General features: G+C 51.8%; 1 protein-coding gene across 13 annotated transcripts in view; it reads left to right on the top strand.

Moving 5' to 3' along the window:
- The window catches only part of MICAL2 (microtubule associated monooxygenase, calponin and LIM domain containing 2), a 222,762-nt gene that overhangs the window by 87,656 nt on the left and 107,237 nt on the right, over positions 1-27,869 (top strand). For all 13 annotated transcript variants that reach the window (XM_077866456.1, XM_077866455.1, XM_077866454.1 and 10 more), the window contains 11 exons: positions 1,774-1,929; positions 5,379-5,479; positions 8,973-9,230; positions 10,333-10,448; positions 11,294-11,420; positions 12,024-12,114; positions 13,137-13,284; positions 14,597-14,796; positions 15,157-15,263; positions 23,372-23,440; positions 26,441-26,590. In XM_077866456.1, coding sequence (XP_077722582.1) covers positions 1,774-1,929; positions 5,379-5,479; positions 8,973-9,230; positions 10,333-10,448; positions 11,294-11,420; positions 12,024-12,114; positions 13,137-13,284; positions 14,597-14,796; positions 15,157-15,263; positions 23,372-23,440; positions 26,441-26,590 — 1,523 coding nt within the window. The remainder of the gene's footprint in view (positions 1-1,773; positions 1,930-5,378; positions 5,480-8,972; positions 9,231-10,332; positions 10,449-11,293; positions 11,421-12,023; positions 12,115-13,136; positions 13,285-14,596; positions 14,797-15,156; positions 15,264-23,371; positions 23,441-26,440; positions 26,591-27,869) is intronic.

The raw sequence follows: 27,869 nt of genomic DNA, 5'->3' as shown, positions 1-27,869 counted from the left end.
AAGGCCGCACTAAACCACTGAGCCACCCGGGCTGCCCCTCCCACAAAGATGCAGAGGTTGTACTAATTTGCGCTAACTGTATTAATGCCAGACTACAGACTGTGGACAAAGTGGTTCCACATGGCATCTCTTAGATTGACAACTAGACCTCCTCTTCAAGCTTGCCCTGCTCAAGGGCTGCAGGCTGTGGCTGTCTGCCTGGGAGGGTACCTCCTCTGAGGACAGAACACACTCCCTGAAAGAAGGCTGATGTTGGAGGACTCCAGAGGTGTGGGCTGCCTAGTTGGGCTCTACCCACCCGCTGTGCCACCGAGGCCCCTTTCTCACATTTGTACCTCTCTCTTCTCCTCCATCCCTGTACTTGCCTGACCCCTACGATCAATAACCAATATCTGACAAAGACCTTTTTAAGCTGCTAACCTGGATGTTGTGCTGTTAGAATTTATGAGGCCATTTTGGTGGTTTGGTAAAACCGTAAGTCTGAATATTTGCCAATCCAAAATCCGTACCCTGCCTGAGTATAGGCATTTGGGAATTTTGTGGACAAGAAAAGAAGGGTGAGAAGAAGGAGAGCCATTTAGGCAGCTTAGCACCAAACAAGTAGACTAGAGCAGGGTTTTTCTATATTGGCACTGTTGACATTTGGGGACAGATCATTCTCTGTCCTGTGCACAATAGGATGCTTAGTGGCATCCCTGGCCTCTCCCCACTAGACCCCAAGAACATCACCCTCCCAGTTGTAGCAACCAGAAATGTCTCCATGCATTGCCAAGATGCCCTCTGGGGGCCAAGGTCACTCCCAATTAAGAAATTCTTGACTAGACAATAATGGCCATTTCTGACCATTTTGATAAAAGTCTAATGAAGAATGACTTAAGGAGGAGATATTAAGAAAAAAAAAAAAACAAGGCTTCCAGTCACAGGGATTTTTGGCAGAAAAGTTTGGGGATCAGCATGAGGTCTGAGGATGTGATGAGCAAATGTGGGGCGAGTTCCCAGAGGAGGCTGGAGACAAAGGCATGGCCAGCGAGCCTGCCCTTGTGATGAGTGCCTTGAGTTAAGCAAAGTAGACAACAGTGTCTGGGGCAGAGGAAGAGTCAGGACTGTGGGATAGCCAGATGCTACAAAGAAAGGGGATTGGTGGAAGATGCTCCATTTAAGTGTGACCACCATTAAAAAGCATTAACGTAAACCATCGACAACTAGAAGAACCCCATGGAATCATTGTATTACATCAATTGCAAGTTAGAATTTTGTTTGCTCATTATGTATTTATTAAGTGTCGACTAAGTGCCAGTCACTGGAGACTAGAAATAGAAAATTTGTTAAAATCCCCATCCCACAGGAATTCAGTCTCATGATCCTACTTTTCAAAGAGAGGAATACATGAAAAATACTAACAACATAGTTTTAATCGTAGAAGTTCAAAGTGCGTGTGTCATGAGGGTGCCTAGCAACCGTGCCTAACAAGTCTTTAACAGGATGAGCCTGCTGGGAAGATCACTTTGGCCTTTTGTTTGTAGAAGCCTAAGCCGAATAATTGGTCCTATAGATTTTAGGAACGGAAAATGTCCCGCTGACTGAGGCCTCTGGTGACCTGTTTCTTCCCCAGGGACAAACCTTGGCATTTCCACCTGTCCCTCTTCTCCAGAGGCGTAGGATTCTGAGTTCACAGGCCTGTGAGGCATCTGAGAATAGCTTCCTCGGTAATCTTTCTCAGTTTTCACACCAAAGGCAGAAGAAAGACTCCCTTTTTCCTTTTTCCTCATGCAGGGTTCAGAAGGAAAGAATTCCGTGGGAAGTTGGCTATTGCCATCACCGCCAACTTCATAAACAGAAACAGCACAGCTGAGGCCAAGGTGGAAGAGATTAGTGGTGTGGCTTTCATCTTCAACCAGAAATTTTTTCAGGACCTTAAAGAAGAAACAGGTGGGACCTTCACTTTTCTCCAAAGCAGGCCATCGTCCAGTCTGGGCTTTCTCAGCTCTTAGGGTTGGGAGACTCACTCTGATAAAGTGAAAGTGAGGACTTCTTAGGATAGAACTTGGCAGGATTCTTTCAAGGACAAGAGAGATTCTCTGGGGAAAGTTCTGGATGTTGTGCCTGAAAATGGATAAAGATTTATTTACTCAATCAGCGTTTATTCAGTGGCCATTGTGTGCCAATATTGAGTGTCATGGGATACAGAGTTGAGGTTGACATGATCCCCTCTCCAAGTAACTCCTTGTCCAGTGATGGACACCCAGATAAACCATCCTAATGCAGGGAGGTCAGTCTATGCCCGAGCTTCAGGGAGCCCTCTGAGGAGGGAGCCAGTAACCTGTACTTGGTCCCTGAAGAAGTGTAGGTTCTTCTGTGCAGTGTGCCAGCTGCCCTTTCCCATCAGGGATACCCAAGGAACCTGTACTCAGCCCACAGCCTCAGTTGTCCCACAGCCATGGGCCTTGAGGAAAGAAGATACTCATTCATTTACCCAACAAATATTTACCGACTGCCTACTATGTGCCAGATGCTGCTCAACGGCCTGAGAAAGAGCAGTGGGCAAAACAGGACCCCTCTCTTGGAGCTTATATTCTATGGGGGGAGACTGTCAACAAACAAGTTTCACATCAGGCAGTCAGAAAGATGGTAGAAGTAAAGCACAGCAAGGAGAAAGAGAGAAGAAATCTTGCTCCCAATTAAGTAAATTTCAGATTCTTCTTTTAACCTGATTTAAAAATCTATATTTCTCCTTAAAAGGAGAAATTTAAAAAAATAAGAATTTTTAAAAATTTTATTTTATTTTTAGAGAGAGCGCAGGTGTGTGAGTGAGGGGAGGAGCGGGGGGGGAGGCAGAGTGGGAGGGAAAGAGTCTCAAGTGGACTCCACCCTGAGCATGGAGCCTGATGCAGGGCTCGATCCTGGGACCCTGAGGTCATGACCTGACCTGAAACTAGGAGTCAGACACTCAACCGACTGAGTCAGCCAGGCGCCTCTAAAACGTTTATACTAGAAATAAATCATCCACACCTAGCATCACCTAGCACAGAAATAGTCCTCATGCCCATATACTGCTTTCCAGCAACTGTCCACCTGTACGGTCACCATCCCTTTTTAAGTGGCTCCAGTTCTTAGCAGAGCGTCCATACTCTTTGTGATTCAGGTTTTCTCATTCGGCATCACATTGTAAATATTGCCCACATGGAAGCCGAGTCCTTCGGATGGTCAGTTTTGCAGGCTGCAGAATAGCTCATGAAGTGGGTGTATGTCACTGAACATACACCAATTGGCCGCCAAACCGTGGTTGGCCACATGGGTTCGGATTGCCTTCAAGCTGAGAATGGCTTCAATATTTTGGAATGGCTGAAGAGAAAAGAGTATTTTAAGACAAATCGTAAGTTATATGAAATTCAAGTTTCAGCGTCCATAAATGAAAGCTTATTGGCACACAGTCATGCCCGTTCCTGCGGTTGCTCCCCCGTGAGTGGATGGGGCCCAGATGGCTCGCAAAGCCCGACATATTTACTGTCTGGCCTCTGATTTAGACCTTTCAGTTATTCACCGCTACAGAGAAAACTGCTCCTGTTGGAGTATTTCTAGCTGGTTTTCTAGGAACGGGACTCCTTACTGAGCCAGACGGTGCCACTCCCTGGCCACTATGATGTGTGCCCATCGTGTGACCCTCTGAGCTTCACCACGGTGGCGTGAATTTATGACAGTATTTTCTTTCAGTGTATAATGTTCTGAATGATTTAAGAATTAGCCCCACCCTCCCTTCCTCTCAAAAACTAAGAAAACAAATACTTTGATAAACCACCAAATATGAATTATGACAGGACATTGAGTGTATTTTTCCAAACGTTTCAGTGAGTTTCCTTTAAATTTTGCTGGGATGGTCACCTTTGGCTATTGTTTCATAGTGCCCCTTACACGGCGACAATGATGAATTTCCTCCCATTCTCTGGGGGGCCCTCTGCATTGATGGCTTTTTCCGATATAGCAGTGATAAAGGGGTTCCCAGGGTTACCCAGCACACCTCTGTTGACTGCTAATAGGTTGTTATGTGTCTGTTTCTTTCTCTCTTTTTTTGAGAAAGCTAAGCCAGCGGTTCGCAAACTGGCACACGCATCAGAATCACCTGTAAGACTTGCCAAAGTGCAGACCGCTGGGCCTACCCTCTGAGTGTCTGATTTAGGAGGTCCAGAGTGGGGCCCTGATCACATGCAATTCTAGGTTCTCAGGTGATGCTGATGCCTCAGGCCAGGAGGGCCCCTTTGAAAACCACTGAGCTAAGCTCTCACAGCATCTTTTTTTTTTTTTTTTTTTAAAGGCAGAAACCTAGTCTATAAAGTGTTTTTGTAATTGCTGGAAAGTGCAAAGTTATACAACCCAGCCCTCTAAACTGAGCTGCTCCTGCAAGGGCATCTGGGTTTCTCCACACACAGGGGACTAGTGGAAACACCACTTAGCACAGTCTTGGGGGAATTCACACAACTCTTTGGATCTCTGGCCGCATGGGGAGCGTGGTGGTTGGGACTTAGACAGACTGGGGTTCAAATCCTGGCTCTGTTGTTCCTTTGCTGCCATGCCACAGACAGCTCTTGGCCCTTTTGCAACCTTAGCTCTAATTTGGAAATACTGGTCCATGGCACCTACGGACTTGAGGGTTTGTTTTCTTTTTAAAGATTTTATTTATCCATTCATGAGAGACACACAGAGAGAGAGAGGCAGAGACATAGGCAGAGGGAGAAGCAGGCTCCATGCAGGGAGCCCGATGTGGGACTTGATCCCGGGTCTCCAGGATCATGCCCTGGGCCAAAGGCACGCTAAACCACTGAGCCACCCGGGCAGCCCATTTTTTTAAAGTGCTTTAATCATATTGCAGTATACAAATATATCAAATCAAAATGCTGTACACCTTAAACTGACACCATGTTACATGTCAATTATATCTCAATTAAAAAAAAAAAAACCCCACGTAGTATCTTTAGGTCACCTGAGTGGCTCGGTCCCTTAAGCAGCTGACTCTTGATTTCGGCTCAGGTCATGATCTCAGGGTCCTGGGCTCCGTGCCCAGCAAGGAGTCTGCTTGAGGATATTCTCTCTCCCTCTCCCTCTGCCCCTCCCCCTGCTCATGCTCATGTGCTCCCTTGCTCTCTTCCAAATAAATAAATCTTTTAAACACACACATACACACACACACACACAGATAATGTCTTAGTGGGACTATAAAATCTAGCTGAGTGAATTTGGGTAAATCCTTGCCCTTAGTGTTGTGTTTTCCAGCCTTGTATGTCTTAAAACCTTCCCTAACATGAGCAATGTGGCAATGGCGAGCTCCTGGCACACAGAAGGTACCGAGGGAGGAAAACTGAGTCCATGCACGCTTCTCTTTGCAGGGATTGACCTCGAGAACATTGTTTACTACAAGGACTGCACCCACTATTTTGTCATGACTGCCAAGAAGCAGAGCCTGCTTGACAAAGGTGTCATCATCAACGTAGGTATCTCTTGGCCACGATGTCCTAACTGACTTTCCCCTGGTGACCTAGCAAGTGCAGGAGCAGATGCTGTCTGGCCAGAAACTGAGCAAGGGCGGGGTGAGGGGGGCAGGCACGAACCACCTCCCACAGCTCTCTTTCTCTCCGTGCTGCTATGAGTATGGAATGGGGCAGCCCACACCCGTACACGCAGACGTGTCTCTGCAGAGAGCTGTGGGGTGGGGGCGGAGAGCCTCACCCGGGTGTTAGCATAACCCTTTGACCCCAAGAGATGGGTGGAGCTTTTCCTTCCCCCGCACCTCATTCAACCCTGCCCCTGTTTCGGGGAGGTCTGTCATTTGGAGGCCGATGGGGGGGCTCCTTGTCCTGGTGGGACATGGACACAGCATTCACTTGTGTTCACAAGTCCCTCTGTGGCCCTCTGGTCGTGGTGTGCCCGGGAGCTCTCTGCTCTCACGGTCAAAGGCTCCACAGGAATCTTGGCTCTGCCACGGATTAACTCATGGTCAGGACCATGACTATGAGGCTCAACTCATCCCAGCTTCAGTCTGCTTCTGTGCAGACTGGGAATAATGGTTTCTGTCTGAAAGACTCGTTTGCAGGAGTAAATGAGAAAATGTATACAGAGCCACGGGCCCAGAGCTGGCGCCTATAGGGGGGTTTATAGATGCCCCCTGTGACTTCTCTCTGGTTGGGACACCTGCTTTTTTGTGCCGCCGGCTTCCTGGCCTCCGTTTCCTGCCTTCGCGTCTTCATGCTTAAACAGCGTACAAGGCTGGAAGGAAGCAGCACATGGAGCAGAGGGCCCTGGGCTGGAAGCTTCTTTGGTCAGAAGCTTCTGAACCCTTCCAGAGCCTCTGTTCCTGTCCTGGCCACGGCCTGGTGCTTCAAGATAAGGATCATGCCATCCGAGGTCAGCCCGCTCTCCGGGGGTCAGCCTATCGCCCAGGCAGCGTGGTGACCGTTCATTGTTGCTTGTCGGACAGGAATGTGCCTGTCCTCTCGCCACATCGTGCTGGCCGCCGGCCGGGTGGCATTAGTAACCCAGCCCTCCCCTGGGCCTCCTCCGTGCGGCTCAGGTCCTTGCTGAGAGCCTGAGCTGCAGGCAGGAGGCTGTGAATGGTGGGATGGGGGGTTGGAGGAAGCGGGCTGAGCACAGCCAGCAGATGTGTGAGCGGTGGGTCTCAACATCTGGTCCTCCAAGGCTGACCAGTCCGGGGGACACGGGGTGGTGTCCCCTTCTTTCCTCTGCTCCAGGCATCCCTCCCAGAGTTCCCCCTCCATCAGGAGGCAGTGAAGGACGATCTGGGGTCCAGGGCTGCAGGCACAGTGGACACCTTTGCAAAGAGGGGGACCCCTGGGGAGTCAGGCCCAGTTGAACATGGGTTTCCTATTTCCCTGGCTGAGTGCTCCAGCCTCTAGGACACCAGGGTTCCCTCCGGGCATCCCAGGGCACTTGTCCAGGCCACAACACGTTTCTCATGGTGACTCAACTCTTTAGCAGTTGTCAAAGCCCCTCCACGCTCCCAGGCCCCCGTCACGGCGCAGGTGGGCAAGCGTGACTCACTCGGAAGCCATCGTGACTGCGGGAGATCTGGGAGCGGATCCCGGGCCTGTGGGTGTCCTCACCGAGGCTTTTCTTACCCTCACAGACTCCAGGGGCATCTCCCGAGCTGGTGTTGAGGGGCCTCTAGGCATCAGATGGGAATTCTCATCTAGAAATGATAGGCCACAGGCTGGACATGAGAGAGGTGGACGCCCATTTGGTTCGGGAGCTCTGGCCTTGGGTCTCCGCGTGTCCCGCCAAGCCCTGTAGCATGTGCATAGCTGGGAGCTGGGCCATCTACCCCAAGCCACTCAAATTAACATTCCTCCCATGCTCCCAGGGGAATGGCAAGTCCTCTCTCATTTCCCCTCCCTGCCTGGGTCAGCATCTTCCTAGAGGCACATGGAGGAGCCGAGGGAATGTGCTTTGAAGAGGGGTATTTTCGGGACCTCTCCGTTCACCGTCCCGGTCTCCTCTCCACACTGCTAAGCAAGGGAAATTGGTCGTGTGACAGTAGGAAGAGGTATGAGAGAAGAAAAGTGAGGGACAGCCTGACAGAGGGCTTCTGGGCCAATGCAGGGTGCAACGGGGGTGACGTAGTTTGGTGTGAACATATTAGAATTTCTGGAACAAGGTATTTGAAATCATGGCTATTAGGAAAGTTGCCACAGTAGGTGACTGTGCTTGTGGGTGTGGCTGTGCCTTCTAAGACCTTGGTACATGCTCCTGTCGGTGCCTTGGGTGGGTCCAGGAATGTGTTTCACCATACGCTGTGTTGGTGCCATCACGAATTACACAGGACAGAAATTCCCATGCATTGAACATTTCCCACGTGTCAGGAGCCAGATTGGAGATTCTCTGTCTCTGATTTCCTTCGGTCCCCACTGTGTGAAGTGGATTTTGTTATTCCCATTTCACAAATGAGAAAATGGAAACTCCAAAGAGTTTGATAATTTGCCCAGATTTACTCAGTAAACAGCAAAGGTGGATCTGACCTAATGCTCCAGATAACCCCAAGGCCTGTGTGGGCCCTTACACACTGGTTCCCACCCACTCCCCAGCACCCCCCCCCCCCCCCCCGCCCTTGGGATCTGCACTTTCTCTGTCACCTTTTGGGGAAGAGAGCTGTCTAGTTTCTTAGCCACATGACAAGCAGATTAGACTCTGGGAGTCGTCCTACAGGTCACTGCCAGCGTCCCTCCAGGACGGATGACCTGCCCCTGGGAGCCAGGGCTCTCCTCCTCCCAGCAGGGAGCGGGAAGCCTTACAGTTGGCACCGCAAGAGCAAAGCAGAGCCGTGCGTGGCCCGAGCCCACCAAGGAAAGAGAGAACTGGTTCTGGAGAGGAGGTTTGAGAGCTCTGGCAAGCACCCATTTCTTTTCTGGTCGCGTTTGACCACTAAACACAGCATGTTGGGATCTTTCTCGTTTAGCTTAGTCCGCTATAAAATCGCTATTACTTGCTCGCTCCTTTGTCCTTCAGTTTTCCTGGAAGTTGTCACAAGAACCAGCCGTGTGAAATACACTCCCGTGTTTACCGCAAGGCCCTTATTGAGCAAACTGGCCCTTACAACACCAGGTTCTCTGTCAAAATTCCTACGTGAGATCGTTCTTTTAGAATTTAGTGCCAGGAAAAAAAAAAAAAATCTCCTCCCCCAGGAATTTCTATGCTTCCTTCTTTCTGATAAGGAAAGCCCTGCCATGTATCACATTTCCCTTTTGCCTTGGATGCCAGGAAGCTCAAAGCCAAGTGTGATGTGTAACCGCAGCTCTGTTAACCCTTACAGACGGCCGACTTGGCTCCTCTTGATCCCTTTGGACCTGATACCCTGTTCGGATCGGCTTTGTTGTACAGACCCCTTCCGAGTCCTTTTGCGAAGACCCGGGTATGAACACTTGCCCTTCGCAGAGGCAGATTGCTGCACTGGGCTCTTGCTCTCCCCGCAGGACTACATCGACACAGAGATGCTGCTGTGTGCAGAGAATGTGAACCAGGACAACCTGCTTTCCTACGCCCGCGAGGCTGCAGATTTCGCCACCAATTACCAGCTGCCATCGTTGGACTTTGCTATGAACCATTACGGGCAGCCCGATGTGGCCATGTTCGACTTCACCTCCATGTACGCCTCGGAGAACGCGGCCCTGGTGCGCGAGCGCCAGTCACACCAGCTACTCGTGGCCCTGGTGGGCGACAGCTTGCTTGAGGTAGCGCCTGCATTTGGGCCCCTCAACCCCACCCCTACATCCCATTCCTGGTAGGAGACGGATCCCTGCACTTATGGTGTGGCCAGAAGCATCTGCTGTCATGCAGCCAGGGGAAGGACAGGCTCCCTCCCTGCTGGTGGCCCAGTCTCAGCCAAGCCCATCCCGGCCTCTGGCTTGCACCTGGCCTGCCCAGGGGAGCTCGTTCTGCTTTCCTCTCCCGCCTCTGGGCTCTTCGGGCTGACCTCTTTGCCAAAGTACAAAACTAGCCGGCCCTGCCCTGGACCTCATAGGCTGTCCTCTTCAGAACACGGACGCCCTCAGCTGGGCCACAACTCCTTCCTCACGTGGGGAGGCCTTGCAGCCTGGAGATTGTAGAGGATGCAAAAAGGCATGTGGGCCCCAAAGCCCAGTTTCCATCCATGGCCTCCCTGCTCAAAGTGCTTCCCAGGGAATCAGCTCATGCAAGGATCCTCAGATTGAGTGTTTTCAGAAGGGTTACATTTTTATCTTTAAAGTAAGCACTAAGCAAAAAATGTTTATCCCAAATAAGAGTCAAATTCCAAACCAGGCTCTGGGTGCCCATGGGACGCTTCCGTTAGAGCTTAGCTCGCCACGGTGTGTGGGCTGTGATCTGCCCCCGCTCTGTCCCCGTCTCCCTTCGCAGCATTCTGTCTCGTGACGCTCCCACTCCTCCGTTCCTCCGCCAGGCCTTTGCCCACGCTGTTCTCGAGCAGATTAAGATTAGAATCATACCCATTCTTTAAAATCAGCACAAATGCAACTCTTTTGTTCCCCGTTTCCCCGTTCCCCCGATTTCCATCTCCCTCTCCAGGGTGGACATTTGCCTTGTCTCCTGTGAGCCTCAGGGCAGTTGCTCTGTCCCTATGCCATAGCACCCTATATGTGGGACTTTGTGCCGTAGCTAAACGCATTTGTGGTGCATCCTAGGGAGCTGCCCTGTCACCCCACACTCCCTCCAGTGCCTTGCACAGGCTTAGCAGACACTGAGTGCTGGATAGAATGGGATAGCAGGAGGTGCGTGTGTTGGGGGGATGGGGGGATCTTTAGCACCAACCAGAGTTTTGCATGTTTTCTTCTCCAGCCCTTTTGGCCTATGGGCACAGGCTGTGCCCGAGGCTTCCTGGCAGCCTTTGACACAGCATGGATGGTGAAAAGCTGGGACCAGGGCACCCCTCCCCTGGAGCTGCTTGCTGAAAGGTGAGTATTGACAGCAGGGCTTCCAGCTGGGGGCATGGCTGGTTCCAGAGCTCAGACAGGAAAGGGAGCAGGGCTGGCCATCAGGTGGCTCCTGGATGAACTTGGAGCCTTTGTCCTCTTTCGTTTCCTTCCCAGGTGTGGCCTGAGTTGATAATCAGGATCCCCAAGAAAACACTCTCTGTTATGTTTTACCTCCTCCAGGGTCTTCTCTGGGGGCCAGGCCCTTAGGACCTGAATGCAAAAGAAAAATCTAGATCTGGAGTGGTCCTGGAGTTAGGGTTCCCAGCACTGCCTGGGCACTGTGAGCCGGAAGCGGTTGAGGGGAAGCCTCCACTGCAGCGCAAAGTGTCCTTTCCTGCGGAGGCTGGGCTTCTGACCTGTCAGGCCTCTCTGGCTGTTGCTGAGATCCAGGGCTTCCTCCCGGACCCCTGCTGCTGGCCACGTGGCTGTAACAGCTGGCCGACTGGGAGAAGTCAAGACCGGCGGGTGGGACAGGCCTCTGCTGGTCTTGGGTGTGGAGGCCTGTGGTCACAGGGGACAGGTCACAGGAGGCAGCGTGGCTGAGTGGTGGTTATAGCAAAACCACACGTCCCTCTGCTGCCCGTTCTGGTCCCTGCCCTCTGCTCGGGGACAGGAGGCCAGCATCACTGCCTTTGGACGCCCTCCCAACCTTTTGGCTGTTCCCCATGTCGTGGGTCTCAGGAACCAAGGGGCCAGGTATTTCAGGGAAGAGGTGTACAAACACAGCCAAAGCAAAGCCATCAAGAGCAGGGGAAGGGGTGCAAGCAATGAAGGCCTGAGGCTGCCAGAGCGATCCCTGACCCCTGGGCTCGGCCTCCTCCTAGGGAGAGTCTTTACCGGCTGTTACCTCAGACCACCCCGGAGAACATCAACAAGAACTTTGAGCAGTACACACTGGACCCAGGGACACGGTACCCAAATCTCAACTCCAACTGTGTCAGGCCCCATCAGGTACGTCCTTCCTGGGCCCCGTCTGGACCATGCTGCACCAAGCGGTGGGCAGCACGTCACGCGTAAAACCTTGCAGCTCAGCACTGGGCTGAGGCCACCAGTGGCTCCTGGCTCGGAAATGGGCCCAATCCCTCTCCCTGGGAGAGCCGCAAGAGACAGCTAGGGTCAGCGTCTCTCTAGCCCACAGGAAAGAACTAGAACACGTGCAGTGTCCGTCCACATCTGCACACACGCTGACATGTTTATTGTCGCCGTGAGTCGGGGTCACGTGTCCATTTCAAATGGTCTGCTCGGCCAACCATCGGGTCTTTTCAGTTCACAGTCCTGGAGTCCCTCTTCTTCCCATTGACTCAGGAATGCACAGCTGCCAACTTCTTCTGGCAACAGCACAATGAATGGTGGGATGTTTTCAAAATCAGCCGATTACGGATGTTCGCACTTGAGTTCCCCCACATTTGGGTGGACATCTGCAGTCCCCTGGGGTCCCCGGCTGAAAAGCATGCCCTCCAGGCATAGGGGAAATGGGTGGTGGACGGGGAGTAGAAGCTGGACCGGCTTCAGGGAAACACTGGTGGGCAGCTGTGTGGTCGCTTTCGCTCGCAGGTGAAGCATTTGTACATCACTAAGGAGCTGCACCAGTGCCCTCTCGAGAGGCTGGGCTCGGTGAGGAGATCCATGAGCCTCTCCAGGAGGGGTAAGCTGCCGCCCCGGGTCAGGGGTCGGGGGGACACTTTGCTGGGGGGAGGCCTGCGGGGTGGCCGTGGGGGCACGGGCCCTGCAGCCCACTGGGCTCTGCTGCTCTGACCTGTGTGACCTTGGCCAGGCAAGGTCCCTCTCCTCAATACCTCAGTTTGAGGAAAAATCCATAAAGCTGGGACAAGGGCAACACCAACCACAGATTGATTGGCAAGGCGTGAATACATGTCGAGCACTGAGGACATCCAAGGGAACTGCCATTACTTCCCCGAGCCTCGCTTTTCTTTCCCTGCTGCCGCCAGCCTGAAGCTCCCGCCTCCCCAGCTAGATAGCAGGCCCCACGTGCTGCACTCTCTTTTCCTAGAGGAGGGAAGGGATGGTTACCTGAGTAACCCCCTCCACCCCCACCCCGTCGACCAGGCCTCGCTTGGGCCACCATCCTGCTGAAGGACCTCTGGTGTCTGTTGCCTGCCCAGACCCCGCGCCCTCCCCGCCACCGGGCACACACAGCCTCACCAGCCTCCCCTCCCTTCCCTTCACACCACGTGCCCCTATAATGAACCAACAAACCACTGTACACAGCCTGGCAGGCCGTTCTAGATTCTTCCCACGGCACGGCCCTTTTCTGTTTTCTTGCAATGCCTCACTCAACAGTCCTCAAGGAGCAGCTGGGATGCGCCTCCTCCAGGACTCTCTGGCGAGTCCCCCTGCCCTGCAGGCCAGGAGCAGAGCTGCTCGCATGCTCCCCTGGTACCCGCTTCTCTGCTGTCACAGCACCACCTGCCACCACGTCTGCCGGCCCCACCAGATGGGATGTTGGCAGGGTCCGCACGGTCTCACCTCTGTGCTTGTCTGGCCAGAGGGTGTCTTGGGGGCTCTGCTGCAGGGGAACATGCATCCTGTCCCAGCATCCTGCCCTCCTGCCATGCCCTTGACATCTGTGCTGCTCCTCCTGGTCCCCGGGGAAGCTGCAGAGCTTTCCCAGGGCGCTCCAGCACTGTCTGTCTCCCCTTGCCACAGAGTTAGACATCCGGCCCAGCAAGCTCTTAACCTGGTGCCAGCAGCAGACCGAGGGCTACCAGCATGTCAACGTCACCGACCTGACCACATCCTGGCGCAGCGGCCTGGCCCTGTGTGCCATCATCCACCGCTTCCGGCCTGAGCTGATGTGAGTTGGGGGCTCAGGCTGCACCTGCTGAGCCCTTCGGGGCCCAAGGGGACCCTGGAGACAAGGGCAACCAGGGACGTTCCGCTGAATGCAGAATCTTGGCTCAAAATAGATCTTTGAGTTTTTCTTAAGTTTGTTCTTTGCCGTTTGCACGGAGTTCTCTGTCAGCAGCTTGATTGCCTTGTGTTCCTAACACGCGGGGAGCAGAAGCAGCTCTGGCCGTGTGCTTACGCTTGTCCCCGCATCCCCTCTGTCACCATGCTGGGAGATGGAGCGTGCACACCTCGGCACGCTCCCCACAAGAGAGAAGTTAAGGGCAAGACCTAATTAAGGGCAAGACCAGTTCGAGTTTTTTTGCCGACAGAAGAGTTGGATCTGAGATGCACTTAGCTCTGTGGCCCTGGGCAGGTCACTTACCTTCTCTTAGTCTGTTTCTTCATCTGTAAATTGGGAACGATGGCAACATCGGTAAGAAGATGCGACACGCTTTGAGATGTGAAGGCCCAATACGTCTATTAATGTTGGATTCACATCAACTGCAGAGTCGCTGCACACCCACGAGTACATTCTTCCAGAAGGCTGAAAGGAAACCTACCGGGGGGCTAACTGTCGGTACTTTTAGGAAGCGAGGCTGCCTCGAGAAGGGGTGGGGCGCTCACTTGTTACTTTATATGTTATTATTTTTTTTTAATTTTTTTTTAATTTTTATTTATTTATGATAGTCACAGAGAGAGAGAGAGAGAGAGGCAGAGACACAGGCAGAGGGAGAAGCAGGCTCCATGCACCAGGAGCCCGACATGGGATTCGATCCTGGGTCTCCAGGATCGCGCCCTGGGCCAAAGGCAGGCGCCAAACCGCTGTGCCACCCAGGGATCCCTACTTTATATGTTATATGTCCCTTGATTCTTTCCTTTTTTTCCTTTTTTTAAAATATCCATATACTTTTTATACTTAAGAGCACAAGCACGTAAGGGAATTATTTAAAAATAAAGTAGCTGATAAGTTTTCCAAAGACGTAGAAGTTATTTTCCAATTGTTTCAGCCCAGGCAGCAGCGGCATTGTCATGGCCTAACTCTGATCTGGTCCCCACCCCAAGTGAGGAGGAGCCTCCCTGGGTAGGGGTGGGGTGGGGAGGGCAGCAGGGGGCTGGGGTGCTTGGGGGCAGGGGCTGGGCTCACGGCTCCCCCAACTCCCCCAGCCTGCTGAGACCCAGCAGAGTGTCACCCGTTAGTGCTCCTTATGGGTACATTTCTTCAGCTCCTCATACCTCTGTCTCCTGTCCCTGAACTTTACTTTGTTTTGATGCTCCAGCAACTTTGACTCTCTGAACGAAGACGACGCTGTGGAGAACAACCAGCTGGCCTTTGACGTGGCCGAGCGTGAGTTCGGCATCCCCCCGGTGACCACGGGCAAGGAGATGGCATCAGCCCAGGAGCCCGACAAGCTCAGCATGGTCATGTATCTCTCCAAGTTCTACGAGCTCTTCCGGGGCACCCCGTTGAGGCCTGTGGGTAAGGCCCTGCTTCGGGACGGGCCATCTCTGCCCTGCACCCATGTCCAGTGGCTCTCCACACTGTTCTGAGGCTGGCCCCTGCCTTCCCTCTCACTTGGAGGCCAAACCTGGGTGGACCCCACCCCCAGACCTGTGTGTCTAAGCTGGTGTGTGGCAGGTGCCACGAGAGGCTGCAGGGCTGCCCCTGGGCCTCTGGGAGGTCACTGATAGAGCTGCATCAGTCCCCTTCCCAGTCCACGCGGATCTTCAGTCGAGGCTGCGGGGATTATTCAGAGGGACCTCATAGCAATGGCACCGCCTGAGTCCTGGGCTAGTGGGGGCAGGATCTGAGCTCTGTCATATTTTTATTTCCTAACAGATTCTTGGGGCAAAAACTATGGAGAAAACGCTGACCTCGGCTTGGCCAAATCCTCCATTTCTCATAACTATCTCAACCTCACATTTCCAAGAAAGAGGACTCCACGAGTAAGTTCCGGCCTGGTTTTTGTTTGATTTCTCTCTGCCTGTGGACGAGGCCAGGGGAATGGGAAAATGTCGTGGTCTTGGTCTGTTAATGCTGATAAATTGTACAGCTCATGGAAGACGTGAGTCAAGCCCAGTTCAGTGACACAAGGCTGTTGGAAGCACCACCCCCCACCCCGGCCCCCGCCGGCGCCGTATAGCCAGCTTCAGTGACCTGAACGTGGTTACAGGAAGGGCATGGCACAGAGCTGAGAGGTCATGGAGCTGAGTGCTTTTTAAAGTAGGTCAGTTACACCACGGCCGTGAGTGGCGGAGGTGTATGGTGATGCGACGTTTCTATTTCTGTTCCATTAATTTCCCCCCTTCACTCATTCAACAAATGTTTATTGGGCCCTACTGTTTGGCAACATTAGGACTGAATTCTTTTGTTTCTTTTTTAAAAAAAAAATTTTTTTTAAGAGAGAAGGCAAGGGAGGAGAGTCAGAGAAGGGGGGGGTGGAGAGAGAGAGAGAGAGAGAGAGAATCCCAAGCAGGCTCCATGCTGAGCTCAGAGACTAATGTGGGACTTGATCTCACCACCCTGAGATCATGACCTGAGCCAAAATCAAGAGTCAGTTGCTTAACCAACTGAGCCACCCAATCACCCATTTTTTTTTTGTTTGCTTTTGACAAGAGTTGCAAATACACAGAGGTGAATAAGGTATGCCTTTGAGGAGCTCAGAGCCTAAAGAGGTTCCCAAACTTTCCTGACTTATACCACCCTTGGTGTCTCCGTTGATTTTTATCACAGTGCCCCTAGATCCAAATACCTAAAAGTTCTGTTCACAGAGTAGTTAAGTCCAAATAACTTGGTAGGGGCATTTTACAAGGTGTATGACAGATTTATGCCATGTGTCCTTAGAAAAGTCAAAGTAGACTACGGCTCTTCTGCAAGCTCCCCATGGGGCCATGGGGTGCCTTGGAACACAGTTTGGGAACTGTGAGGCTAATGAGCCATTATAATTTTACTTGAATGACAGCATGTCTGTGGTAGGTGTGAGGCAAGCTATCTTGCTTAATGTGCTCATGCTATAGATCAAAAACTGAAGACCCCGAGATGTTACGTGTCAAGTTCTCATATAAAACTTGCCTCCCGGGATGTCTGGGTGGCTCAGCGGTTGAACGTCTGCCTTTGGCCCAGGGTGTGATCCCAGAGTCCCAGGATCGAGTGCCCCATCGGGCTTCCTGCATGGAGCCTGCTTCTCCCTCTGCCTGTGTCTCTGCCTCTCTCTCTCTGTGTGTCTCTCATGAATAAATAAAAATCTTTAAAAAACAAAAACAAAAAAACCTTGCCTCCCTCCCCAGGGCGGCAGGGCCGCGGAGGGTGTGTGTCTCAGATTCCCTAGGCTACCACAGTCTCCTACTTGTGGTCAGTCATGCCTGGTCCTGCCAGCCCCTCCGCCCAGGGTGGGGCTGGGGCCACGTAGCCTCCTTTCTTTCTCTGGGCTGTGTGAGCCAGTGGTCACTTTTTCCGCTGAGGTCTGCGCTCCCTGGAACATTGCAGCCTCTGGGCTAGCTCCAGGTGTGGGCATGGAATGCTCTTCCACACCCTGTCTCTAGGAAGGGATGGGCCAGCAAGGCCAGCGCTGGGGAAGGCAGGTGTGCAGGTCCGCTGGGCTTTTCAGCAGAGCTGCTCTGTCCCCTCTCTGGTCCCCTGAGCTGCCCCGTTCAGAGGCTCTGTGTGAGGGCTGCGTGACCCACCACACAGCCCACTGAGTGGAAGTCGTCTTCTGGAGACTAATCATAGGCTTGGTCCACCCCAGCCCAGCTGTTGTTCCTCTAAGGATCCCCGCTTCGGGCTTCCCCATCCGAGCAAGCCAGTGCAGCCTTCCTGGAACCTGTCTGACAAAGACATTCAACGCCTTTCTCTGTCCACCTGCTTTCTCCCACCGCTTAGCCCACAACTGGGAACAGCAGGGAGAACTGGAGAGGATTGTTTCAACCTTTCACTCACCACACCTCCGTGTACAGAGTGAGGGAGTTGAGCAGTCTGGCCAGCTCTGGGTCTCATCGTGGGACTGGTCAGCAAGCACAGCCGGGCCCCCTCCGAGGGCTGCTGGGTCCTCGCTCCACTTCCACTGGCTCTGCTAGAAGACGCAGGAGGGGGGTGGGTAGGCTCTGCCGGGCCTGGCCCTGGCTGAGTTTGAACCATGTCCAGTCGCTCTCCGGGCTGTGCCCATAGGCTGCCCATCCTCAGAGGGGTCCAGTCCCTCCCACAGCTCCATTTATGTCTAGGATTTACCCTGCTGTTTGGATAGGTAGAAAGACTAGGTCATTGAAGTAAGTGTTCGCCATGGACATTACTTTTCCTCTTTCTTCTCAGATTGATTGCTTCCTCTGGGCAGGTTGGTGAGTCAGTAAGCCCACTGGGTCACATTCTGTCTTCGTCATCACTGAAATGCCCCAGACACTGTCCGCTGCTCCATGTTAGTGCAGTGATTGGGCCTCCTCCCCATCGACCACACGTCTTCCTGTATCAGGATACATTTTGGTTTGGGGAGCATTTGCCATGCTCTTTGGTCGTGACATTTCTCAGCACTCCAGTTTCTCCCAGGATGGGCATGGATGATGTCTGGACAGGACACTCTGAAAACCACACACACAGAGGCTCCACCATAGTTATACCCAAAAGGTAGCAGTGCAGTCGGGCATGTGGCCCTCAGCACCCTAGCTCGTGTACCCCGATGGACTGGAGATGCAGGCTAGGCTGTGCTCGTGTGACTACACCGTAGCATGCACACACTATCTGTATGCGCAGATGCATCTGCATCAACCTCACCCCCCATTCCCCAGCTCTCTCTAAGTTTCAGAGGCGCGTCTTGGTGGGGGAACTGAGAAGCCTGTGTTTGTTCACAGCGTGGCACCTTAGCCTGGAGAGGGTCCATTGTTCTCTGCCGAGCCAGTCTTAAAAATCTCTCTCTCCCCTGGTTTTCCCTGTTGATGTTAAATTGTTGGCTCATCCCTCATCCCCAAGAGCATCCAGATCCCAACCAAAACTGATCACCTTCAGGCAACATAAAAGACTCTTCCACCAGCAAGGACCTTGTTTCCTTTTAGAGAAGGCAACTTTTCTATCAATCTGCCAAGAGAGTTGTCCCTTGGGTGAGTGGTAAACTGTTGAGTTGACTGAGTAGCTCTGAAAACTGAGAGCCCATGCCTGGGCAAAGGCAGAGAGCTTTGAGATTATATTTCCCTCTTTAAAAGCCCTCAGTCTGCTTCTGAAGATCTGCCTCTGATCTTGAAAGCATCAGCACAAAAGCCTGTGACATACAAAAATGGCTGGGGACTCCAGATCTCTCGTCATGATATGTGAACATGCATGGTCTGTCCTCCTGTGTGTGTGCTCTCCTAGACCTATGACATAGAGGTAATGCCTGGATTTATGGCCACTTCAGTCATTGCACACATGACGTTACATATAGACTCAGGACACCTGGTCTTTGTTTCCCCCATTCTGAGCCCACTCCTTCAAGGACAACACAACACGGAGATGGTACTTGTCCATGAAAAGCCCATCCCAGAAGCCAGGTTGGTGGCCCCAGGGTATCTATCCTCTCAGCTGGCTGATTGTGACACAGCTTCCCCTCCAGCACTTGTCCTGGGACAGCAGAGTTCACAGAGCATGGCTCTTGTGGGTGTCTGGTCTCAGCAGTCAGGGTGCCCTGCCCAGCTCTCCTCTCCTCACCCCTCCCACACAAACACTTTCCAAAGTAGCCAGGTGCATGAAGTAAGGAGGTGTCTCCTCCTTCCTGATTGACCCAGTGTCTATTTGATGCCGGGTTCTCCTCTCAGTGCTGGGGGGAGAGCAGAGAATAAGACAAGCAAGGACCTTGCCCGAGAAGGCTGCTCTACAGGGATCGTCTGAATTCCTGTCCCCTTCCCCAGCTGCTCTCACAGAACCCCCACCCAGCAGCCAGAGCTCCCCACTAGGTTTCTAGCACTTCTCAATTCAGAGATGTGAAGAAAGCCCTGGAGAGTCAAGAGCACAGGTCCCAATACTGCCCAGCTGAGCTAGCAGAGGGCTTTCGAGCTGCCCCGCCGGCCCCTGTGATTTGCAGGCTGATCTCTCTCCTGTCCTCTGTGCAACTCAGCGGGGTATTCTGAATGGGAGTACATTAGAAGCCAGGCGGACAAATGTACATTTAGGTCTGCTGGGGATTTGGCACATGCTTGAACCTCTCAGAAGGTCCCTTTGCTTGTCTGCAAAATGATTGCAGTCGCATCAACACTGCATTGCACTGCATTGCCAAAAAGACAGCATGAACAGATGTGTGCTGCAGGTCGGAGCACCTGCCCAGCCATGTGGGAAGGGGTCCTCAGATGAGTGCTCCTGTCCCTTTAGGAGTACCGATTCAACGAAGATGCCTCTTTTCGGAGAAAATGAGTCAAAGTAGTGGGATAGAACACTTGGTTCTGCACTACAACCATGGCCAGTGTCCCACCTTACAGTGTACAAAGCAATCTCATGTATAGCTCCTTGTGTGCTCCTTGTGTTCGCTTTTGAGGAAGCCCGGGCGTGTATTCTCATCCCAGTTTTAGAGAAAGGGAATCTTGGCTGTGGGGAGATTAAATCACGATGTCTTATAGGTGGTAAAAGTCAAAGTCCGAACTAGAATTTGCACTTCCTAATTCTATTAGCTAGCGTTAACCTAAGTAACGGTGCCTAACATTTATTAGCACCTTCTATAGAAGTGTCTTATGTGCATGACTTCATTAATCCTTACAATAAGAGCTGGGTGGTATATCTAGGTGAGGAAATAAGAGATAAGGAAGCTGAAATCAGAGAAGTTAGGTGATTTTCCTAAGGTCACACAGCTGGGAAGTAAGTCACGTCAGCACTTGAACTCATAACTCCTTACTACTACTCTGTTACCGAAGAAGAGAAGAGTTCTCTTGCCAGTGTCACTGGCCATCTTTCTAAATATCACTGCTGCCTCCCCCCTCAACCAAGCCATTGCCTGCAATGGCTCATCTCTCCTCCTATGCCCCAGATCTAAATTTCTCCAGGGTTAGGCTACATTAGCTAGTTAAATATAAAGGTGGTTTCCTTTGGGCTAAAGTCACCCAAAGTCGGGCTTTATGAGGACATGGTTATCTTGTACTGATCAAATAAATAGATTAGCAAATACATCTCTCTTTTTTTTTTTTTTAATGGGGACACCAATTAATTTAATGCCCTCTGGTGTATGGACTCTTTCGGATCATTGGGAAATCATGAAAACGTGTTCCTAGGGGACAGATGAGAAAAAATTAATAGCAAAAGAAAGTGAGCTATTTCTGTATTTTCATGTTCTCTCTCTCTCGCTGGGCACCATAGGTACTTTCTTCCTTCTTGTATTCCGTTCTGTGTAGAGCAAAATAAAGCCTAAGGAGATGGGGGTAGTAAGGCAACGTTGGCTTGCAGATAGAGAGATATACATAAGAAAAAATTAGGTAAATCCCTAATTGAGTTTGAGTTTCTCCACTTTTCTGTTTTAACCTGACTTTTTAGTTGAGAATCAGTGCTTCCAGGATAAATCCGTAAGGAAGAGTAGAGACCGTTTGGGTATGTGTGTTGCTAACCTTTCATATAGACTGTGTTTTTTATTGTCCCATGGATCAGCCTGAGTCAGAGGTGTGGAGATCGCCCCACCCACTTCTTTGATTTCCCCTGAAGGATCTGGGGTCTTCTCAGGTGCTGCTCCTCCGCACACTCCGTCCCAGGAGCACTTCGTGTGAGCCTGTGGCTAACATACTGGGTTTGGATCTACACAGGCTTTGATGTTGGAACAGTCAAGCCCCGAGCTGTTGAATGCAAAAGAGAGAGTAGGATGTGTTGTTCTTTGAGAGAAAAGCCAAGTCTTCATTTAAGGTGGAAACAACAATCACACACACACAAAAAAACCCCAACTGAAAACCCTAAGATTATGCATGCAGTGTTCTTGTTGGGTAGGACATCCTGTACTTTCTCTGGCCCCAGTCTCAGCCAGCAAGCCATTCACAGGCAGTGGAGCTGGGACCCCAGACAGCCTGGGCCTCTAAGACCCAACATTGTTGAGAATAAGGTCATCTGTTTCTCTTGGTGTTTGCCCAAGCATTTGGGTTGAAATCATTTCCATTCACAGAATAATGATTTATTAGGAGCTGAGAAAAAATGTTAAATGGAAGGCAGGGCCCTTTGATCTGTTCTGTGCTTGCCTGAACAAGAGAAGGGTCAAATTTTTGAACAAATATCAATGACTAAACTGTGATGAATCTTCTCTTTGAAAATATTAAAGATACTGGTAAATGTGGGAAGAGGGCAGGGGTGATGGGAATACGGACGCAGGGGAAGCAGGTGCTTTCTGCTGAGAGCAAGTGGGTACACAGTCGTGTGTGCTAGGGGCTCCGAGTAATTGCAGAACAAGCAGAAGGTAAAAGATCCTTCCTGTGGCGCAGCAAAGGTAGGAGGGTGGGGCTAATTGGGCTGGGCTCCAGGGGGAGAGAATGGCCAGCACCCCTTCCTGCTGCATGGTCAGTGAAACAAAGGCTGGGGAGTAAGCTGGCCTGCTCTGGGGGCCCTGAGTGTGGAGGAGGCTTGGGGGCGGAGGGAGGTTCCGTGGCCCTCTGGGAGCTGGCTTTTGGAGAAGGCCCCAGCTGGGGACCAGTGGCACTAGGGTCCTGGAAGTCTCACCCTAAGCATCTCTGCTGCAAGGAGTTGTGCTCTGGAACTAATTGGCTGTAAGGCAGTTTTGCTGTAAATGAGAAAAGCATGAGAAACAAAAGATGGACATTCATTAAGAAGGACACAATGAGACACGGAAAGCAAATAACAAAATTTAAAAAGTCTTTATTGTGAAATACAAAAGATTTGAACACATGCAGAATATGTAGTGTAGGTTCACGGCAACACTCACTGTGCAAACAACTGGCTTCATTTCGCAGATTGTACCTGTGCCCTTGTCTCCGTCGGCTTTGGTTCATAGTATTATGTATTTTTTGCTTATCGATTCATCCCCATGTTCAACCTCACATGCTTTCTTTTTTCACTAAACTTTGTTCCTTCATTGAGAGTGGTACCAGGGGTGCCGGGGTGGCCCGGTCAGTTAAGCATCTGACTCCTGATTTCAGCTCAGGTCATGATCTTAGGGTGGAGAGTGAGCCCCACGTTGGGCTTGGTGCTGGGTGTGGAGACTGCTTAAGGTTGTCTCTCCCTCTCTCTCTGCTCCTCTTCCCCACTCTTTATCTGGGAAAAGAGAGAGAGAGAGAGAGAGAGAGATCCATTTCCAAGCACTAGGATGCATATTTGTGACTGAGCTTTATGTTGCATTGTGAACACCTTCCACCCTGTTGTTTGCACTTGGCATATTGTCACATATCTGCCAATAGATAACCCAAAGTTAGTTGGGAAATGTGGGTTCAAAACTCTGCACCACGGTATAGACCATCGTGAAGGCTAAGATTTATGTAATAGCAAAAGGGAAGTACTGTGCCAGGGGAGAAGTGAAACCAAGCTATAAATAATTCTGCTGGGGAAACAATAAATCAAAATGGTCCTGGACCAACACAGCTGCATGGTCGCCATAGTTTTCAGACCATATCTGATGCTCCCTTAAAGCTGATAAGATATCATTTACTGGCATTTGCAACAGTGACCCAATGGCAGATGTAATTTGCCATCAACCCCCTCGACAGCTAACGTGAGCCCCAGGAGTCCCCGCCTGTGAAGTGGTCTCCTTACGGCAGCATGCTGAGGGGCATCAGCAGGCCTGGCTCTGATGCTCTGAGCCCGGGGTCACGTCGACCACAGAGACAGCCCCTGCCCTGCCCGTGTCATGGGACTCACTGTGCTTTGGGATGTTTCAGAATGATCTTTGGGGAAGTGATTCCTACCCCTTCTGATAGAACCCCGCCGCCGCCCCCGCCCCTCGCCCTAGGTTCGGGGTGATCGCATTTGCCAGGGTGCAGGCTGATTTATGTCCATCTGCCTCCCGGGCTGGCAGCTGGCTGCAGGCGGGTGGCATCGGCCCGGCCAGCCCTGTGGCCTCAGGGCTGTCGGTGGGACCCCACCCCTCGCTGGCCCTGAGCTCACCTCGCTTTCTTGGCCGCTGCAGGTGGACACCCAGACTGAAGACAACGACATGAACAAACGGAGGCGGAAGGGCTTCAACAACCTGGACGAGGTGCGTGCACGCGGCGTCAGGGTGAGCAAGGGCTGCTTGCCTGCCGGCCAGTGGCCGCACGCTGGCCCGTCCCCTTCCCCTCCCGAGAGCCACTCAGTTCCAGGCCTGGCTTGATGGAGAAACCGTCGGGCTCTGGGCCTCCGACCGTTCTTCCTAGCAGGCACCTGGAGAAAAGCCGCCTCCGGGGCTGGCCGGCTCTCGGCTGTGTGAGGCGATGATGCATTTGAAATGTTTGCAACTTCTGGCAGGATTTTTAAAGATTAAGGGGACGTGGATACTGAGCCGAGCGTGCTCTCGGGCACCTGTGCTAATCAAGCGTCGCCGTCAACAGCGAGGAGTAACCGGGCACCAGCAGTTCCCTAGGCTCCCAGGCCTACTTTCCACCTTGTCTCCGGCCCTTGCTGTCTCGGCGGCACAGGTCCCGGTGCCCACAAGTGCCACCTTCTGGTGAAAGCTGAAAAATACAGGCTACTTGGTCAAAGTGAAGCACCCACGTCCCTACAGATGCTGGTTCTCAAAACTGTGACCTTTATAACAGAGAGAGCTACAAGGCCCATCCTGGGTGGAGGGGAAGCTGCCTGTTGCTTACCCCATTTTCTGGAAGGGGCAACGGGGCGCTCTGATAACCGAACCCTGGACTTCAGTGCACGTCCAAAAATGCGCCCAAACACATTTTATCCAATGAGTTCAAATCACCTTTGTCTAAACCTTTTCTAGAACCTCTTTGATCTCTTCAAGAGCCGTCGCCTCTCCTCTTGATGCTAGTGTGAGCAAGGTGGCAGTGAGTAGGGAGGTAGTTGAAAGGAGGAAGCAGAGGCTGATGACCAGGGTGGGGGAGACCTCCCAGTGTCCTGGCTCTCACTTTAAATGTCTGTGATTTGCTTCTTCCTCCTCCCTAGGAGAGTCCCTGTGATGCACGATGTCTCAGGTGGAAGTCTGCTCCTGCCTTTCATCCGTTGCTTTTTTTTTTTTTTAAGATTTTATTTATTTCAGAGAAAGAGAGAGCACAAGCAGGGGGAGTAGCAGAGGGAGAGGGAGAAGCCCCAATGTGGGGCTCCATCCCAGGACCCTGGGATCACGCCCTGAGCAGATGCTTAAGGGACTGAGCCACCCCACTGTCCCTGGCTTATCTGAGAGTGTGTGTCCTCTTTCTGTTGATGGCTGCACAGGAGTCAGAGTACGGGGAGAAATCGGTTCTACCTGCCCCTTCTGAGATGCTTCTGGGCTGATCTGAGCCAGCTGTTTTTCTAAAGTCAGATTTAACTAAGCAATTATTCTTTCCAAATTCCTGCTACTCCATGTTGGGAGCCAGGCACCCGCAGCATGAGCGTCAGCCCGTGAACGTCAGCCAGCAGTGGGTTAGAAATGCATTGTCAGGGCCCGCCCTTGACTGATCTGAATCTGCATTTGAAAGAGACCCAGAGTGATTTGTATGCACATTAACATCTGAGAAGCGCTCGTCTTAGAGACCCACCCAGGGCCTGGGTCCTGGCTGACTCTGTCCTTGTGCAAACAGGGACCACTCCAGTAAACTTAGCCTCTTCCACTCCAGCCTACATTGATATGCAGTAGCCTTCCGCACTTTGAAGTGGAGAGTGACTCTCTGGTCTGTGTTTGTCCAACACTTCAGAGTGGCTGTGCATACAAGGCTTCCCCTGGGGCTACTCCTCTTAGGGAATCTTAAAAAAAAAAAAAATCAATTGACCTTAGCTTGCCTCTTCCCATGACATTTCTGAGTGAACACATCTTAGTTGCCTTGAGAACATCTGTTCCTATGAGAAAGATTCATGGCCTCCTTGAGAAAGCATAGTGCCCACCGATAGGATGGTGGCATTGCTCCTCGGGCCTGTGGGAACAGGTCCTTTGGTAAGGAGAGCAGACATTCAGTGAACACCGGTAATTTCCCAAGTTTTGTTTTTTAGCAGAGGAGCTAAAGAAGTCTTACATAGAACTCCATTTTGTAAAAACAGCACAACCAATTGATCACAGCCAGCATCTCACCAGTCAACAGTCCCATTGCTATCACATGCCCAGGCACGTCTCTGCTTTGTAGCATCTTCTCCACAACCCGTATCCCCAGTCTGATCATGAGAAAACATCGGTACCGACCCAGCCTGCGAGGCTCTGTACAAAATACCTGACGAGTCTTCCTTCAAAATTGTCCAAGTCATGAAAGACAAAGAAAGATGGAGAAACTCTTACAGATGAGGGAGATGGGGCTAAATGCCATATGAGACCTGGGCTGGTGCCCTGGAACCCAAAGGACATGGGTGGGAAACTGAGGTAGTCCGAACCAAGTCTCAAGCTTAGTTCATAGAACCGAGCCGGTGTTAATGTCTTAGTTTTGATGACAGTACCACGATTATTCTAGATGCTAACATTAGGTACATCTAGATGAAAGGTATACAGGAACTCTCTCTGTGCTGTGTAACTTTCCTGTAAATCTAAAATTATTTCCAGATTGAAAGATGTTTCTTTAAGATAGCGACCGCAGAGCAAGACTGGTTGGGGTTGGGAGTGGGGCACAGAGGAGAGAGGAGAAAGAAGCCCAAAGCCTGTGCCTTGCCTTGACGCCCCCGCCCTTACTTCCCTCATCCCCCCTACTCTTCACCTGTGGCAGCCACATGGTGTGTTTGGAAAACTGTTTTGCTGATCACTTCATCATTATATTTGACTTTTGCAACAACCAAATGAAGTGGGTTATGTTCCCCTTTTACAAATGAGGAAACTTCAGGGAAATTAAGTAAATTGCCAAGGTCAATGGGCTGGGAGGTGAAAGAGGCCATCTTCAAACCCTGTCTGGCTCCCAAGCAGGTGGGCCTGTCCTTTGGGAAGACGTGAGCATCGTCTCAGTTGGCATCACCTGTTGCTCCTGCCGTACTTCCTCGGGCCCTGGCATCCTTCTCCAGGAAACTGGTCTGGTGTCCTAAGTCCCCAGGTCCCTTCCTGCTATCTGGGTCCCGGCATCCAACAACCAATGTGCTCATTTGGCCTTTGCAGCCTTCAGCCTATCCCAGACGGAGCCTGCGCTCCTGTCCAGAGGATGGCAGCGGTAAAGAAGCTGGGAGCCAGAACAAAGTCAAGTCCATGGCAAGTCAGCTGCTGGCCAAGTTTGAGGAGAACTCTCGGAACCCCTCACTCCTGAAGCAGGTGAGTCCTGTCAGATGCTCACTGGACCTGCCTTCCTGGTGACCAGAACCTGCTGAGAGGCCAGCAGAAACGTTCAGGCTAGTGGTGGATTTCAGGTGTGCCAGCCAGGCCTGGCTCAGGTGAGGCTGGGGCTCCTTCTAGATCAAGAGTCAGCAGACTTCTCCAGGAAGGACCAGATAGCAAATTGAGGCGAGAGCAAATATTTGAGGCTTTGGGAGCCATCCTGTCTCTCTTGCAACTACTTCATCTCTGCCGTTGTAGCAGGAAGGCAGCCGTGGACAGGACTTAAACAAATTGTGTAGCTGTGTGCCAACAAAACTTAATGTACAAAAACAGGCAGCAGGCCAGCTTTGGCCCGAGGACCGTAGTTTGCTGATGCCTGTTCTGCACTGGAGAAGAAATCCGGAATTTGGTTTTACCTTGTAACCATGACTTGATTTGCGGCCATCCTTGAGATGGTACAGCGTAAGGGAGCTTGAGAGACACTGGCTGCCTAGGAGTCTAAGTCCAAAGTGAGAAGCCCTGTGCAAACCAGGGGAGACCGAGTCACGGGTCTCAGCTCCGTGGGGACCAACCCCCCAAGTATTCTCTGACGTCTCCTCCTCCGTGTTCCCTTGGGTCAGGCTGGTGGGGCTGCTGTGTCTGACCGGGGTGGCTGGGAGGCTGAGGGAAGCAGAATGCCGTGGGGCAGGCTGCACACCAAGCTGATTGCTCTCAGGCTCTTGACTCCACGGTCTGCACTGCATGGTTCATTTTGCTCCCCTGAATTCTTTTGGGATGCCGCTGTCAAACGACAAAAGCTTGGGACAAGGGGTTTGGTTCTTTTTTGGAGAACACCTCTCCTTTTTTTAAATTTTTTTTAAAATTTATTTATGATAGTCACACAGAGAGAGAGAGATAGAGAGGCAGAGAGATAGGCAGAGGGAGAAGCAGGCTCCGTGCACCGGGGGCCTGACGTGGGATTCGATCCTGGGTCTCCAGGATCGCGCCCTGGGCCAAAACCAGGCGCCAAACCGCTGCGCCACCCAGGGATCCAGAGAACACCTCTCCTAAGTCAGAATCAGGCTCCTCTCAGGAGGAGGACAGAAAACAGGCAATCCTAAATGTCTACCTGGTGGTCCATGTCCCTCCTGGACAAACACACCTTCCCCAGGAAGGCAAGTTTGTTTTTTTGTTTTATCAGGGGGGCCATTTTCCTGAGACTTATAATTTTTTTCCTCACTTGCCCCTTCGAAGTCCCCAAGCGTCAGTGAGGGTTCTCTGCCATCAGAAGGAACGT

Source organism: Canis aureus, chromosome 23, assembly GCF_053574225.1.
Source record: "Canis aureus isolate CA01 chromosome 23, VMU_Caureus_v.1.0, whole genome shotgun sequence".
Lineage (NCBI taxonomy): Eukaryota > Metazoa > Chordata > Mammalia > Carnivora > Canidae > Canis > Canis aureus.
This window is presented reverse-complemented; position numbering and strand designations above follow the sequence as displayed.